Raw genomic sequence first — 18,510 nt, forward strand, 5'->3', positions numbered from 1 at the left:
AAAAAGGCAATCTTGACTGAGGAAAAAAAAAATAGCTAGCAAAAAGGTTAGATTTTCCACAGCTTTGCAGAGAAAAGACATCCATCCTCGTTGACATTAGCAAAAAAACTTAGGCTTACTGGGAGTAGGATGGGTTATACTGGGCTGGCACTGTTTTTTGTGTGCTAGTGTCCAAATCCTCTTATAACCCAACAGTCTATGAATTCCTGTGTCCTTTAACCACTTTCTGCCTGGCCTATAGCAAAATGACGGCCGGGCAGTGGTTCAGTTATCCTGACTGGGCGTCATATGACGTCCAGCAGGTTAACTGCCGGTGCGCTCCCCTTGGCGGCGCTCAGCGCGGCGATCGGTGGTGCAGAGTGTCAGTCTGACACACTGCTACACCGATCTCAGTAAAGAGACTCTGACGGAGGCTCTTTACCACGTGATCAGCCATATCCAATCACGGCTGATCACAGTGTAAACAGGAAGAGCCGTTTATCGGCTTTTCCTAACTCGCGTCTGGCAGACGCAAGTAGAGGAGAGCCGATCGGCGGCTCTCCTAACAGGGGGGACTGCGCTGATTGTTTATCAGCGCACACCCCCTTGGATGCCCACACTGGACCACCAGGGATGCCCACCACACATGGATGACCAGGTATGCCCCCCCAATCGCCATCAGGGATATCACACAGTGCCCAAAATATGCCAGTGCCCACAAATGGTGCCAGTCAGTGTCCACTACTAATGCCTGCCAGATGTCTCATCAGTGATGTCCATCAGTGCCCATCCATGCCACCCATCAGTACTCATCGGTGCAGCCTTTCAGTGCCCATCAGTGCTGCCTATCGATGCCCATCAGTGCTGCATATCACTGCCACCTATCAGTGCCCATCATTGGTGTCGCCTTATCAGTGCACGTTAGTACAGCCTCATCAGTGCCCCTGAGTGAAGGGGAAAACTTACTTATTTACAAAATTTTATAACAGAAACAAAGAAAAACTTTTTTTTTCAACATTTTCGGTCTTTTTTTATTTGTTGCGCAAAAAATAAAAACTGTAGCAGTGATCAAATACCACCAAAAGAAAGCTCTATTTGTGTGAACAAAATGGTAAAAAATAGGATTTTTAAAACAGCTTACCTGTAAAATCCTTTTTTTTGAAGTACATCAGGGGACACAGAGCCATAGTAGTTACTATGTGGGTTATAGGCTACCTTCAGGTGATGGACACTGGCACGCCCTAAGACAAAAAGTGCACTCCCTATATAACTCCCCCACTACCAAGAAGGGAGGGACCTCTGTGTCCCCTGATGTACTTCAAAGAAAAGGATTTTACAGGTAAGCGGTTTTAAAAATCCTATTTTCTTTTCAAACATCAGGGGACACAGAGCTATAGTAGTTACTATGTGAGATGTCCCATAGCAATGCCAACTGAAGGGAGGGAGACACAACAAAAGTAGGGCACCAAGAGACTAGAGGACTTATACTGCAGCCTGCAGTACACTACGCCCAAAGGCGATATCCTCATGACCTTTTATAGCTACTTCTGGTAATCTGGTAAATGTATGAATTGAAGACCAAGTTGGGGCCTTGGAGATCTGAGCCATGGAGGCTTGGTAATGCACTGCCCCAGAAGCACTAACAGCCCTGGTGGAGTGCGCTTTAATATGAAAAGGAGGAATTTTCCTCTTTAAACCATAAGCTTGAACAATCACTTGACGAATCCATTTAGAAATGGTAGATTTTGACACCAACTGACCTCTTTTAGGACCGTCTGGCAACACAAACAAAACATCTGTTTTACGAATCTGAGCAGTCGCTTTTAAATAGACCTTGACCGCTCTCACCACATCAAGAGAATGTACTGACTTTTCATCCACAGAACAAGGTTCTGGAAAAAATGAAGGCAGAACAATATCCTGGTTTAAATGAAAACCCGACACTACCTTTGGTAGAAAATTAGGATGAGGCCGCAATACAACCTTATCCTTATGAATAATCAAATATGGCTCTTTACAGGAAAGAGCAGCCAACTCTGATACTCTCCTTGGAGAAGATATGGTAACCAAGAAAACTATTTCCCTCGTCAAGAGGATCAAGGGAATATCTTGAATCGGTTCAAAAGGCTGTTTTTGTAAAGCCGACAGGACTAAATTTAAGTCAGAAGGGTTCAGGGGTGACTTAACTGGGGTATGAATCCGCGTTACCCCTGGATAAGGTTGTGAACCAGAGAGTGTGAAGCAAGTGATCGTTGAAAAAACACAGATAAGGCCGACACCTGGCCCTTGATAGTGCTCAAGGCCAGCTTCATTGCTGATCCCATCTGTAGGAACTCAAGGATCCTACCTATATTTCCTGGGGTGCCAACCCCTGGATTCACACCAGGAGACATATGCCTTCCAGACTCTATAATATATGATTCTGGAGGCCGGCTTCCTAGCATTAACCAAGGTAGAAACTACTGAAGCTGAAAGCCCACGGTCCTTTAGAATTTGGGTCTCAATAACCAAACTGTTACATTTAGCGTTTGTAAGGTAGGATGGAACACCGGACCTTGCGAGAGACAGTCTGGCCACAGGGGCAGGATCCAAGGGTCCCCTGCCGCCATCCTTATGATCTCGGCAAACCAAGATCTCCTGGGCCAGGCTGGGGCCACCAAAATCACCTCCTTTCCCTCTTGCTTGATCCTGCGTAGGAGACGCTGAAGCAGCAGAACAAGAGGGAACGCATAGATCAGTGAAAACTAATCCCATGGAAAGACCAAGGCATCTGTTCCGTATGCTATCGGATCCTTTATTCTTGACACAAAGTTGTCGATCTTATTGTTGAACCTGGATGCAAACAGATCCACATCCAGAACTCCCCATTTTTGACATATTGACAGAAAGATGTCGGGGTGAAGGGACCATTCTCCCGGGAACAATTGTTGGCGACTGCCAATTCCCCAACCCTGGAATGAATACTGCTGATAGGCAAGGGATGTTGTTTTCTGCCCAAGACAGAATATGATTCACCTCTCTCTGGGCCGCACGACTTCTCGTGCCCCCTTGATTGATATAAGCCACAGCTGTGGCATTGTTGGATTGGATCCCGACAGGGTAATTCCATAGTCTGAGCGTCCAGGCCTTTAGGGCCAGGCGTACTGTCCGAATCTTTAGAATATTGATGGGCAATGGACCCCTCCCTTGGACAGACGCTTCTTCCAGGACCGCTCCCCAGCCCAAAAGGCTGGCATCTGTTCCAGGTAACCGGTAGAAAGGATTTTTCTTTTTGGATATTAACCACCAATTGAGGCTCCGCACTTTGGCAGATAAACGCATCGGGAAGTTCAGAGTTTGGACCTTCTTGTTCCAAGTTGACAGGATACTGTTTTGCAGCAGTCTTGAATGAAACTGCGCATAAGGAGCAGCCTCGAAAGAAGCCACCATTTTACCCAATAAACTCATGCAAAGATGAATAGAAGGATTCTTCTTTGTTTTGACCAATCAAATCAGTTCCTTTAAGGAACCGATTCTTTCTTGGGGCAAAATACCCTTTTCTGGACTGTATCTATGATCAGCCCTAAGTACTGCAATCTCCTTGATGGTTTTAAGGAGAATTTTTCTAGGTCGAGGATCCAACCTAAAGTATTCCAGGTAGCTGACTGCGGTGACCAGACTTTGGTTTAAACGGACTACCGATTGATCTATCAAGAGTAGATTGTCTAAGTAGGCTAGTATCGTTATACTTTGAGCCCTTAACCTGGCTAAAGGAGGAGCCAGGATCTTTATAAACACTTGAGGTGCAGTAGCTAGCCCGAAATGGTAGAGCTATAAACTGGAAATGAAGATTTTCTACCTCGAAGCGTAGAAATTTCTGGTGAGCGGGGAAGAGTTTAGATGTTTGAGATCCAGAATGTCCATTTGGATTTAACCAAACCCCAACCTCTGCTCTTACATGGGGACCACCATGACCACTTTTGCCAAAAAAAAAAAAAAAAAAAAAAAAAAGCTCCAATGCTTGAAAGACTTTTTCTCTGGATCCTTAGGAACGTTTTCACCTGAGAAAAAACAAGGAGACGGGAACTCTTGGAACTCCAGCTTGTACCTTGGGTCTATTGAGGAAGTTCCCCATTCGTCTTCCTGTCAGATCCTTGAGAAGTGCAGAAGAATTCCCCCTATTGAGCGAGCGGGGACCTCCTCATAAGGAGACTTCAAGTATCTTCTAGGTTTCCTCCCCCAAGACCTCTTTTGTCCCTGGGGTTAATTCTGAGGATTACCTTTTGAACCTGACGGCAGAAGCCATCATGAATGCCTGGAGGCTGATGCCCCTGGCACAAAAGAAGGAGCTTTAAAAATTAAAATATATTTACTCCTTTACTTAAATGGCAAAAGGGGATCTTTTTCCCACTAGAATTTCTTTGGATGAATTATCCAAACATTCTCAAATAGCAGTTTCACCGCAAAAGGAAGACTAGCCAGGAGCCTCTGCACGGTGAAAGGAAGTTTATCCTCCGCTGGCATTCCAGCACTCATGCGTTTAGCTGTTTGTGTTAGCAACAATGTGCACAGAACCATGTATAGCACCTGGTATTCCCAGGCGGTCTCCCATACAGGTACTAACCAGGCTTGACCCTGCTTAGCCTCTGAGATCAGACAAGATCGGGCACTTTTAGGGTGATGTGGCAGAAGGCATCTCAGCAGTTTTGCGTTTGGCTAGTTTATAAGCAAGCACCTGCATGAGGACATTGTGGAGGTTCTACAATAGAAACTCACAAAGCAATTATTGCAAACATAAAGCTGTAAGATCCTGGGCCTGCTGAGCAGGATACCTGAACACCTGTTAAACTGGCCTCACAATAATTAAGCAATTACTGTCAGCGCAGGCTGCTCAATCTGCCAGAGAAAAGTGTTTTTTTTTTTTATTTGTTTTTAACAGGAATTCCAACATTTTATCCTTTGGATGCCTAAGCATTTGAGCATTGTCTGCCGAACAAAAGCAATTATTCACAGAAGATATAGCAGCGTTAATTGCTGGTATACCCTTAGTTAATTTCCTCCACCATAGGATAAAGTGTAAAAATACTTTTTTAGGAGGAAAAATAATATAATAATAATGTTTATCTGGGAGATCCTCTCAGATACAAAAAAAGCTTTTCCAACAATAATAGACAGGAAAAGGCATGCACAGTTTGAGGAGGCTTTAGCGAACCCAAACACTCAGTTAAGGGTACATAAATGTGGAGCGGACCATACAGCAAGAAATTGCACCATCAATTCTAAGACTGAAACCAGCTGATTCTCCCACATTTGACACCTCAGAAGAGGAGTCATCAGCCTCACCACGGTCCCCTGAGGAGATTCCTCTTCTCCCGCCCCTAGTTCCTCAGTTTGATGGTCCTGGGCAATGGAAGAGAACCTGTGTGATTAAAGTCGCTAAACTTTTTCTTTTTTTTTTAAACCCATCATGGCTGAGGGAAAAAAGATCTTTTGGTAAAATACACAGGGGCTGCAGTGTTGAAAACAGTTGCAAACATTTCATTGTCCCAACTCTCATTCTGACCAGCCACTCCCTTTCAGGGGAGGTTGCCATTTGTAGAGATGAGTAGGCTTTCCAGAGCTTTGAGGGGGACCATTTTAGCTCTATTTTGGGGGTGTTTTAACCCCCCTTCTGACCGATGCACAAAGCAGAGGTACTATCAGAAGAAATCGCATCCACTGCTTTAACATTAGTCCAGCCACTGCCGCTGCTATTAATGCTCAGCCTCATGCAAATAGTAAATGTGTTAAGCGGGAAATGCCTGTCACCAAAACCTCTTTCATGCTCCCTTTGCTCTCATGTCTCTGTGACAATTCTGCAGCCAGCACAAATGGAGTTTTCTTTTTTTTTTTAAAAAAACACACTCCCGCGTTGGAGGACGCCGACGCAGCGCTAAGCCTCGCCCCCACTTTGCATCGCGCCCCCCCTCCTCTTTCAAAAAGAGTTTTCCCGCGCAAGCACAGGCCTCCGACCCAACGGGATCGGCTTGTGAGTGAGGAAGGGATGGCGTGGAGGAGACCTGGAAGCATTGACGATTGTTTTCAGTTCTCCCTTACACTCAGCCTCATGAAGAGGGGAAGAGTTCAGCCCAGGTGGGGGTGTCTGGAGGAAGCAAAAACCCCCCAAACTTACCAGAGGTCTGCCTGCTGGCTGGAGAAAAAGAGTCTGCTGCTTCTGTGACACAGCGTGATCTCTGAGCAAAGCATGAGAAGGTACATGCTCCATACAGACCCCAGTGGTGACACTTAGGCATAACATTTACTCTAAAGGAGACAATTCATAAGAAAATTTTAGACATTTCTTAGAAAAACTCCACTTAACTTTCCCGCCGCAGGGTTTTCTGTGGTAAACCAACAGACCCAATCTTCACCCTTCACAGTGGGTTGCGTTAAACCTTCAGGAGCCAAGGATCCTCAGGAAACCCACAATCCTGGACCTGCAATAGCACCACCGGCAGTAAACTTTATGGCCTTAATACCAAAAAGTACTGGATCCCGGGGTCCAGCTCTCAAAAGAAAAGCATTCACAGGCAAAAACCTTGTTTCTTCAGACACGAGGCCCGGGTACCATTCTATTCGGCCAGAAAGACACCTTGAATGGATCTGTCTTCATAGCTAGCCCCAGCAAGGATTGCTCTAGAGGAGCTCAGCACATCTTTACTCCGTGACCAACACCTAGACACTGGCAAAAAAACCGAGGTACTCCCAGTAGTGGGAGGGGTTATATAGGGAGTGCACTTTTTGTCTTAGGGTGTGCCAGTGTCCATCACCTGAATATAGCCTATAACCCACATAGTAACTACTATGGCTCTGTGTCCCCTGATGTATGAAAAGAAAATTAGTTTGGGTACAGTGTAGCATGACCGCACAATTGTCATTCAAAGTGCGACAGCATTGAAAGCTAAAAATTGGCCTGGGCAGGAAGGGGGTGTAAGTGCCTAGTATTGAAGAGATTAATGAATGAAAGAAAAAAAATTCCTTTTTCCACAATGAATATTTTTGTAACCAGACTATTATTACTTACCTGCTCTGTTCAATGGAACAGAATGGCCTGAACCTCCTCTTATTGGGTCCCCCGTCGACGCTCCTGGTTCCTCTCTGGTGAGTGCCCACATAGAAAGCACTGTTATGGAGGCACTCCTGTGGGCTTGCTACCGAGGCCTTTTCAATGATTGCCGATGCCTCAACAAAGCCTGTTAGACCAAGAAGTGAGGGGGAGAGAAGAACTGTAGATTGAATTGATTGATTGAATGAGGGCTCAGGTAAGCAAAAGGGGAGGGGGGCGATGCGGATGCCTAAACATTCTTTACCTTAATGCAGGGTGAAACATTTAAAAAAAGAAGGTAAAAAATGTTTAGGCTTTATAACCACTTTAAGACAAAAGCATAAAGCATAATTTAACAATCCTGCTCCTGTTCCCCAACTACACACATAGCGGAGGACAAAAATACTTGCAGCACCATGGTGTTTTGGAACTGGGAATAATAAAAAAAAATTAATCTATAGAAAAGATTTGCTTTATGACATTTTAATGTAAACGTGATCTGTACAGTTTAAAAAAAAATATTATTAAACATCTGCTGCACTCAAGTCAGATGAATTACATAAAGAATTGCAGTATAACTACTTATGCACAAATATAAAACGTATTGGAAAAAAACAATAGCTAAGAAAGAAAGCAGACATAGTATACAGGGAATTGGAACAGTACTGCCACCCAGAGTTGGAAGCATACTAGTGCAAGAAAGCACTGATGTACAGCAGTCTACATTTGTGGGATAAAATGGACAGAAATTGGCACTCACCTGTATACTTCCATCTTTGTATGCAGGGACTTCTGATACTTTGCTTGGTTTGGCTATAGGTGAAGGATGGTTACTTGATGCCTTGGAGGCATAGGGCTGACCATTCACAGCCTGTCCCTGAGCATTCAGCAGACGATTCCGCAGCTCATGTACTGATCTCTTCAATATAGAATAAGAAATTTTACAATCGTAGGGTGGTAACTTGCGATTATATATTACATGAGAATATGCTTTCAAGGCTAAATAGCCATCTATTTGCCAGATTCACATTAATCCCACCATATTCAAACAAACCCTACCATATTTAGAAGTTAAATAATGTATTCAACAATGCTATTAATGCAATCATTTCTGATCTATTAATACAAACTGCTTATTAAGAAGATAAAATAATGAACATTTTAACCTGGTGAAATAAATATTTTAGTTTTGCTCTCAAAATCTTATAAATATAATTATTGTACCTCCTTAGAGTCGTCAGGTAAGTAGCTCATGGCAGCAGTTGGGTTCCCCTGAGATGCCAGCAAACTGGCATATTGTGCTACCTTCTCTGCAAGAACAGGGCATTGTGGAGACTGTCCCGCCCCACGAAGTAATTCAATCGACTTTCGCAATACCATTGTTTTTTCCACCAGCTCCTATAAAAAGAATATGGTCATCAGAATACACTAGGTATTCAATAAAATGAAAGCAGAAAATCCCTGGTTTGTTATATGAAAGCATCAGCTGGGATCTAAGCCTTTACCAGCTACACCTCTTTTCTAGAGAACTATTTAAAAACAATATACAACACTCTTATGGGCAGACTTCTGTGTTACCTGCAAGGCAAGTGGTGTTGAGGTTTCATGAGTTCTAACCCAGCACTCTGCCAACCTGTCCACATTCCCTGAAGATATGTAACACAAGCAGGCTTGGGTAGATAGATTTCCCTCTCCTTCTGACTCTAAACGATTTCCAAGGGCATCTAGAGGAAAAACACTTTTTTTTATAAATCTGCACATTGTGTGCCAAGCACAGCTCACAGATCTCAATCAAAACTAATACGACTACAATTTACAATGCTATCAAAAATATAAGAAAACAACCTAAATTATTTTGTACTGTAAAATATGGTAATAGGGTCTGCGGTCTTCAGGCAAAATTGAACACTGACCAACAAAAAAGCCATTGGCTAGCCAGATATAACCCCTCCCACACCCATATTAATTCAGTTTTGTAGAAAAGTAGTATAAGCAGTATACACAGAGGGGTGGGACTTCTGTCCCTTAACCACTTCAGCCCCAGAAGATTTTACCCCCTTCCGGCCAGAGCACTTTTTACAATTTGGCACTGCGTCGCTTTAACTGACAATTGCGAGGTCATGCGACGCTGTACCCAAATGAAATTTGCATCTTTTTTCCCACAAATAGGAGCTTTCTTTTGGTGGTATTTGATCAACTATGCGGTTTTTATTTTTTGCGCTATAAACAAAAAATTTTGAAAAAAAACAACATTTTTTACTTTTTGCTATAATAAATATACCCAAATATTCCCAAATGTAAAAAAACAAAAAACAAATTTCTTCCTCAGTTTAGACCTGATATGTATTCTTCTACATTCTTTTGGTAAAAGAAAAAAAAAAAAAAAAAAATCGCAATAATATTGATTTGTTTGCACAAAAGTTATAGCATCTATAAACTATGGGAAAGATTTAGGCATTTTTATGGCATTTTTATTGTTAATGTTTTTATGTAATGGCGACGATCTTTGATTTTTAGCTGTAATGCGACATTGCAACGGACAGATAGGACACTTTTGACAAATTTTCGGGACCACTGACATTTATACAGCGATCAGTGCTATAAATATGCACTAAAAAATAAATATACTGCACTAAATGCTATATGCAATATATTGCTACATACAGAAACATAAATGTAAAATACTGAAAACAATCAATAAATGAATAAAACAGTCCCCAGTGAAAAGTGCTGGTGCTTATGGAACAATGATGAAAAACTCATATACAATGCTGTGACTTGATAAGTAGTTCTGTGCTCCTTATGTGCTTAAATAGGGTCCCCCCCTAGTAGATGTGCACTCACCCTTGGGATTGGACCAACTATTGCTAGTTAGGTCAAATGCGTGTGTGGGGCGACCCCTGTAGATATCCTCTGGACCGTTGGTTAACTATGATGAATGTTCCTCATATAGATGGACACAATAGAGAAAACCTCATTGCGCAGTACTATTTAAAAAGAACTTTTATTCCAAAGAATTAAAAGATATTCAACTCACATGTATAAGTGCCTGATATCCTGGCACCCGGAGTAAACAGCAGGTAAAAATATCATCCGTGAAATCTGCCTCATCAGCTCATGCAGTGAAGGGCTCGATTTCCGGGTATGGGCGGAAGTTGTCACGATCACGTGATTCAACCTCTATGCATTTCGGCCTATCAGATTGGCCATCCTCAGGAAGTTACCTGATATGATTACTGTGTAAATGTCACTGGTATGGAAGGTGTTTACACTAGGGGGCGATCAAGGGGTTAAGTGTGTGTTCCCTCAGTGTGTTCAAACTGTATGGGGATGGGACTGACTAGGGGAGGATACATATCGTTGTTCCTGCTTAATAGAAACAAGTGACATGTCTCCTCTCCCCTGACAGAACAGGGATTTGTGTGTTTTACACACACAAATCCCCGTGCTGGCTCTCCTGCATGCGACTGCCGGCCATGTGCATCGGGTCCCCGCTGTGCAGCGGGTGCGCGCACCCTCTGACAGCTCTTAAAGGGAACCCCGTATGGGGTTTCACGCAGGGGTGCCATTCTGCCCCGTAAAAAGACGTGATTTGGTCGGGAACCGGTTAATGAACTCCAAGAAATGAATTTTAGGGTAAATAGAAAAATCCTGTTTTCTTTATCGTTCATTAAAGGGAAGCAGGGTTAGACATAAATCAGAGACAACTGGGATGACAAAAAGCAGTCCAGCTGAGGGGTGGGCAGCACAGCAAAAAAATTACAAAAAACAAACAAACCCACATAACAATACTATAAAAACTAGGGATAGCCAGCAAATCGAAGAGCTGCTTGTAGGAACTTAGGCCCAAAGCCTGCATGAGCTGAGGCCTAAACATCCACCTGGTGAAACTAAGAAGTTAGTAAGTGAAAATATCCTGCTGAAAAGATAAAAAAAAGTCTAGAAAAGGGTAGATTAAACTTTTCTCCAAAAGAGGCTGTTCAATGGCTGTTTGCCAGTGTCCAATCTTCCTGAATTCTTTGGGGAGTACACTGATGGTGCAGGAATCTTGAGATGAAGATGAATGATAATTTGGTTTTCTTTTTTTTTTCTTTGTTTTATTAACATTTCCATGTGGCCCTTTAATTTCTCCTGAAGGCAGCAGTATAACCCAATTCTCTCTAAAGTACTTCAGTATAACCCAATATTACTTCTAATCCCATGTTCCTTAATGAACGAGAAAAAAAAAACGTATTCAGTAATAAAAGATACCACTGCACTAAAACTTAAATTGGAAAAAAAAAAAAAAAAAAAAAGCACACGTGAACATTAATCATAAACATACAGTATAGGACACAGGCTGAGGATTCATAGACCCTGGGATGTCTCCAAGCACTAAATGAGAAGGGTAGGCAACAACTAGACAAACAGAACTGTGCCAACAGGCCCAGCAACAACAAGGGTCAACAGACCCAACTTGAGAGTGCTGTTGCAAGACCCTGACAAACAAAATCTACATCTGCAGAAGACTAGATGTATACCTGACCTGGTAAAACTTTATAATAGTATGAACTGAGGACAAAAGTGGCAACATTACAAACCTCAGTTACAGAAGCCTAGTGCTGTTATGCTCAGGAAACTCCTACAGAGGTAGTCGAGTGGGTGCATAAAAGCATAGGAAGATATTTGTCCTTGAGAGTGCAAGCTCTAGCGATCAGTTGTTTTATCCATCGGACGTTGGTGAACTTGGAAGCAGGATATCCTTTGTGAGGTCCTGAGGTTAACACAAATAGGGAATCTGTCTTCCCTAGTGAAGCTTTTTCTTTGAGGTAGACTTTGGGCGCCGACTATGTGTAGGCAATGAGGAACAATTTTCTTTGGGTGCTTTGGAGCAGGGAATAAGGTTGGCAGGATTATGCCTTCACTGAGGTGAATCAGACTACCGGAGTGCATGCGCGGAGGCTGCCAAGATGGCCATGATCATCTAGAGCTCCGTACTGCCTGGTCTAACGACACCCGCCGCAGCCGATCGAGCGCTTGTTCCGGGCCCACTCCACGAGCGACAGCGAGGGGCACACCCAGGAATCACCCTGATGTCAGCGGGCACGGCCAGATGGGACCTATCCCACTCGCTGGCCGCGGCCCCTGAGCACCACAGCCATTCCAAGATGGAGGAAGAGAGTACACAGGGCAGAGGGACAGAGGAGGAAGACTCCATTGCAGAGCAAGATGCCCTAAGAATCGCAGCTCACTTGCTGAAAAGAGACACAGTGAGTACAGCCCACAGGATGACACCCTCACCCACATCCACTGAATCCCTGATCGGCAGGACACTTGACAGCCTTCTCCTGACCCTAATGTTTGACCCTTATGGCACCATTAGAGGATTGTGAGGAGATACTACAGGGCCTTCCACCTACACCTACTGACTTCTCTTCCATGATGTCAGCATTCTCCAAAATGCTATCCAGGGGACTTGCACAAAATTCTGCTCAAATAACCTCATCAATCCATGTGGATTTACAACAGTTGGGCATGCAGATGGAACACACTGAAAGAAAGGCAGATCAATCAGTAGTGAGAATTAACCAAAACTCTGCCAGAATTCAGGATGTACAGGACCCATTAGAGACTGCATTATCGAAAATCGATGACTAGGAAAACAGGTCCAGGCGTTACAATTGTAGGGTATGGGGTCTCCCTGAAATGGTAAAAGAAGTTCAGCCAGCAATCCGGGCGCTTATCAAGGACTTAATCCCTGACATCCCAGACCACCGCCTGCAATTAGACAGGGCACACAGAGCCCTACAACCTCCACGTTCAGATGGCCTCCCAAGGGACATCATTGTAAAACCACATTTTTACACAGTGAAAGAAGAGGTAATGAAAAGGTCGTATGCAGTGGAAAACCTGACGTTTCAGGGTCGATCTATCCAAATTTTTGCGTACCTCACACCCTACACTGTACAGAAACGGAGAGCCCTGAAACGCCTTCTCCAAGTCTTGATGCAAAACGAAATTACCTACAGATGGTCGTTTCCACTCCGCCTGAACTTCTCATTTCGCAACAAAAGTTATGGCTTCTCATCGTTGGCCGAAGGTGAGCGTTTTCTACTACACCTGGATTTACTATTACAAGACCCGCAACCCACATCAGCCGGCAAAGGCGCAACGCCCTCAGCGAAACGCCCGCCCCTTGCAAGTCCTCTCAAACCGGCGTGGCAAAAGCACCACTCCAAAAGATCCAAGGTCTTTCTCCCACCTTGAGGACAGTCAGATGGATGCAGCGTCAATCAACGTGATCTGAGCACTATTTCTTTCCCCCTGTGGTTGCTGACCCCATCCACATTGAACTACACCCATCTTCCATTACGGAGGGGTCGGCCCTTTGGGAACTGAGGGGTGGAAAGGAAGAAGGGTCACACCTAATGGTCCCCCTCTTATCTAGGGCTCTTCTCTTTTTATTCTGTTTTGTTGCATTTCAGTTACAGCAACGATCCAGGGCCCGCAGGCCTGGGGTCCCCCCCATCTTCAAAAACGATCCGGTTATGAAGCTTACATGTTCCTGAAGTTATAATACTACCTAGCTTCCCCCCTTGGGGGGGGACACCTCAGAAATGTACTATTATATACCACTATACAGTTCTTTTATAGTTCGCTAAGCATGTTGATCCTATTACTGAATTTGGGTGGGGTATGGGGTGGTGGCGGTTCAGTGGGCCGGGACCCTCACGAGGGGTACCAAGGTTCCAGAGGTGCCCCTGGCGTGAGGACCACTCACCTGGTCTCTGACCCAATTATCTTTACAGGGAATGAGACTCAGCTCATATGTAATCAATATTACTAGTGTAAATGGCGGTGAGACTGTGGCGGATGCAATGCACCTCCACCAGCCTTTGAGAGGTGTTTACTTTCTCTCAATGGCCGATAGAGGCACCCCTACCCAGGGGACCTGCGACCTTTTGGTTATGGGTCAGGAAGAGGCTGGACCTTCCCTGCCCCGGGGGGATATGGGAAATTCAGGATGCGCTATAACAAGTTTATTCAGTATGTCTCGCACACATTTTCTCTTTTCCTCCCGCTTTCTCGATTTCAAACCTTTTTCTCTATCTGCCTATCTTTTCCTGTAGGAGTCCTGGAGGATCACATGTCGTTAGCTCCCCAGCCCAGATAGCAGCACCCATCGCCTGCACCCATGGCTGCCGACTGATCCATCTACATGGAGTAAGGTATAGTACGATCCAGAGCTGCACCACACTCTGATCCTAGCATGACCCCTGCCAACTCGACATTGCGCATAATCTCACATAATACACAAGGGCTAAACTCACCCGTCAACAGGTGCTCTAACTGTACCACTCTATGAAATCAGACATAATACTCTTACAAGAAACCCGCTTCCCCATTTCCTACCAGCCCACCTTTCTACACCAACGGGACCCCCAATTCTTTCTCGCCAATGCGTAAAACAAAACTAAAGGGGTAGTAATCTGCTGCTCAAAACATCTGAATTTCTCACCAACCAAGGTTCTTAAGGACCCAGCAGGGCGCTATGTGCTAGTGACAGGCACCACTGATGGAGAGACCTACACTTTCATCTCCTACTATACACCTAACAAAGGGCAGGCAAAAGTTTCTGACTCCCTAACACACTCAATACGGAAACACTGTCAAGGCACAGTTTTTGTGGGAGGAAATTCGAATATAGCATTTGACCTTTCCCTAGACAAAATGGTGACCGGGAAACCTAGAGCCAAGCGCCCATCCAAAGTCTAAAAATTGCCTAGCTACTATATTCCACAGGTTTGGTGGATATCTGGAGGGAACTCAACCCACATACAAAAGATTATAGACATTTTTCTGCACCACACAACACCCATGCCAGGATTGACCACATCTTTATGCAATCGCACTCAATCCCCTTAGCCCCGTTTGCCAAAATTAGTGACACCACCCGCTCAGACCACTCTGCTGTGGTACTTGGGAACCCAGCGTCCTTTAGGGACATCCGCTCCTTTTAAATGGCGACTTAATGAAGCCTTACTGAGTGATCCTGTACAGTGCACGATACTGGAAAAGACGCTGAAAGACTATTTCTATGAAAATGACGATAACACAGTTAAACCCGAAACCCTATGGGCAGCTCACAAATCTGTGATTAGAGGGAAACTCACACAGATAACGTCTAATCTGAAACGCGAACATGGAGCAGATATCCATAAACGCACAGAGGACTTCCTTTCACTGAGCAAAACCCACAAACAAAACCCCACGCACGACACCCTGTCCCACTTGGACACAGCCCTAATTAACCTTAAAAAATTACATAAGCTCCCAATGATAGGTGCCAAAAAGTCACACTAACACAAATTGAAGTTAAAGAGACTCAAAACAAAAGTGCAAAAATTGAGTGCATCAAACTATATGTTTAGACAAAATATATAGTGCATCAAACATATGAATGCAGATACGTGTATACCAAAAAATACAAATAAAATATAATAAAGGAATCTAATAAAAAATAAATAAATAAAAAACTGTCCAATGACTTAATGAAAGTGAAAAAAAAAACAAAAATCAATGCATGTTGCAGAAAAGTGAACAAGGTAAAACATAAAAAAAAGTCCAAATATGATGATAATCCAAAAGTGATGTGTCACGAGGTTCCACACTAAAGTGACAAGTGAAAAAATATCCTCCACGACAGAAAGGACTGCCGCTTACCAGAAATCGGTGATCTCTTATTACAGGGGACCACCCTGGGCAAGTGGCTGTAACCCCAGCCGGGATCTCCCTGGCATGTACTGGACTCCTCAGCGTCAGCGGGAATAGTCAGCAGATAGATCAGTAAGTGGGCAGTAAATTCACCAAAAAAACAAAAAGAAATCGAAAAGATGTTAATAGGCAAGATAAGCATAAAAAAATGAGCCGGCCGGCTACCAAACAGCCCGTAACTTCCGTGACATCAGAACACAGCTCCTCCTCCCTACGTCGTTTCGTCACTAGCAGACCTCATGATTTCTTCCTATCCAGGGTTAGTTCCAGTGCTCGAGCTGCAAAAAGGTTTACTGTGTAATCCAACCGGATCCTGCAATGGAGCGAAACCACTTCCGTCAATTTGCCAATAGGAATACAAGTGCTTGAAAAAAAGACAATAACTGTGGACCAGCAAGAAAAACTGACGCGTTTCGCCTAAACAGGCATCATCTGGGGGAACCCCAGCTGTTTGGAAGCCGGCCGGCTCATCTTTTTATGCTTATCTTGCCTATTAACATCTTTCGATTTCTTTTTATATTTTTGGTGAATTTACTGCCCACTTACTGATCTATCTGCTGACTATTCCTGCTGACGCTGAGGAGTCCAGTACATGCCAGGGAGATTCCCGGCTGGGGTTACAGCCACTTGCCCAGTGTGGCCCCCTGTAATAAGGGACCACCGATTTCTGGTAAGCGGCAGTCCTTTCTGTGGTGGAGGATATTTTTTCACTTGTCACTCTAGTGTGGAACCTCACGACACATCACTTTTGGATTATCATCATATTTGGACTTTTTTTATGTTTTACCTTGTTCACTTTTCTGCAACATGGATTGATTTTTGTTTTTTTTTCACTTTCATTAAGTCATTGGACAGTTTTTTATTTATTTATTAGATTCCTTTATTATATTTTATTTGTATTTTTTGGTATACACCTATCTGCATTCATATGTTTGATGCACTATATATTTTGTCTAAACATATAGTTTGATGCACTCAATTTTTGCACTTTTGTTTTGAGTCTCTTTAACTTCAATTTGTGTTACTTAGTGTGACTTTTTGGCACCTATCATTGGGAGCATATGTCATTTTTTTTTATTATTTCACAATCTAGCGTGACTTTTGCTCTGTTAATCTGTTTAGTGTCGTATAACACTTTTTAGTTGCAGCTCATCACATTGTACTCTCTATAGCGCAGTATCCCTTTTTATATCCAATTAACCTTAACCTAGCTTTAACAACAAAAGCTGAGAAACATCTGCGATGGACGGGAGTGAAACTCTACTTCCAAAAAGACAAGCCTGGCTCCAAACTAGCAGCCAAGCTTACCCCCAAACCCCGAACCCCAGCCTTTTTATAGTAAAATTTGCACTCCATCAGGCGATCTGACCCATAACCCGATTCGGATTATGGAATCATTTCATCGGTTTTACTCGTGACTCTATAAAGAGCGATCCTCCATCTGCAGCGATTGACTCTTTCCTTATAGAGCTCCCCATCCCCCTAATATCGAAAAGCCACAGAGACCTGCTAGAAGACCCCATATCAACTGCAGAGGTTCTAGAGACAATCAAATCCTTCAAAACTGGCACCTCTCCAGGCCCAGACGGATTTTCGGTCTGCTACTATAACAAATTTGGCCCCTCTTTAGGCACGTTTTTTTTAATTCACTATGGGATGGAACCCCAATAGTAAAAAGCTAAACCTAAACACTGCAAACATTTCGGCAATCCCCAAACCAGGGAAACGCACAACTGATGTTGGCAACTACCGTCCGATATTCCTTATCAATAACGACCTCAAAATCATGACCAAAATCCTGGCCCCTAGGATGGCCAGCTTTAGCCCTAAGTTACATCCATAAGGACCAGGTAGGCTTCATCCCCGGAAGACAGGGCCCGGACCAAATCAGGAGAGCCATAGACATAATCTCCATACTTCACTCCCAATGGGATGGGGGCTCCCCGCAAAAGGGATTCCTGCTCTCTATAGACCTGCAGAAGGCTTTTGATTTGGTATCATGGCCCTACCTTTTCGAGATCCTAGAAAGAAGGGGATTCAGCCCCAACTTCAGAGGTATAGTTACCTCTCTCTATTCAACCCCTAGTGCACAGGTTTGCCTGATGGGCAAATACTCCGATTCTCTAGCGATTAGAAAAGGGACAAGGCAAGGGTGTCCACTCTCCCCCTTAATATTCACCACTGCTATGGAGAACCTAGCTTTAGCAATCAGATCTCATCCTGACGTTAAAGGGGTCCTCTGTGGTGCCTAGGAACACAAATGTGCCTTGTTCGCAGATGATTTACTTCAATTCATCACGTCCTCAATAACAACTACACCAAACGTTTACAAATTGCTTCAAGAATTTGGCAACATTTCAGGCCTCAAAGTCAATGTCACCAAATCTGTTGCCCTAAATGCGTCTGTCCCACCCCAATCGGTAGAACAATTGGAACAGCTTTCCCCATTCCCATGGGCATCTGACTCCTTACCGTACTTGGGGATTAAGCTAACACAGAATTTAAGCAAACTGTACGGAGCCAATTACCATCCCATATTCCGTAAGTGCGGGGAGGATCTGAAGGCGTGGTCAAAAATGGGCATATCCTGGCTGGGCAAAATAACTGCGGTCAAAATGACATTATTGCCACGTTTACTCTATTTATTTCGATCACTCCAGATATCCATCAACAAAAAAAAGCCCTCCTTGAAGTCCAATCCCGAATCACAAGTT

At 43.9% G+C, this 18,510-nt stretch overlaps 1 protein-coding gene across 5 annotated transcripts in view; it reads right to left on the reverse strand.

Annotated features, from left to right (window-relative positions):
• Positions 1-18,510, reverse strand: part of SEC31B (SEC31 homolog B, COPII coat complex component) — a 387,082-nt gene that overhangs the window by 120,439 nt on the left and 248,133 nt on the right. For all 5 annotated transcript variants that reach the window (XM_073596586.1, XM_073596585.1, XM_073596584.1 and 2 more), the window contains 3 exons: positions 8,621-8,766; positions 8,267-8,440; positions 7,803-7,961 (listed from right to left, as the gene is read on the reverse strand). In XM_073596586.1, coding sequence (XP_073452687.1) covers positions 7,803-7,961; positions 8,267-8,440; positions 8,621-8,766 — 479 coding nt within the window. The remainder of the gene's footprint in view (positions 1-7,802; positions 7,962-8,266; positions 8,441-8,620; positions 8,767-18,510) is intronic.

This window comes from Aquarana catesbeiana, linkage group LG08, assembly GCF_042186555.1.
Source record: "Aquarana catesbeiana isolate 2022-GZ linkage group LG08, ASM4218655v1, whole genome shotgun sequence".
NCBI classification, from domain to species: Eukaryota; Metazoa; Chordata; class Amphibia; order Anura; family Ranidae; genus Aquarana; species Aquarana catesbeiana.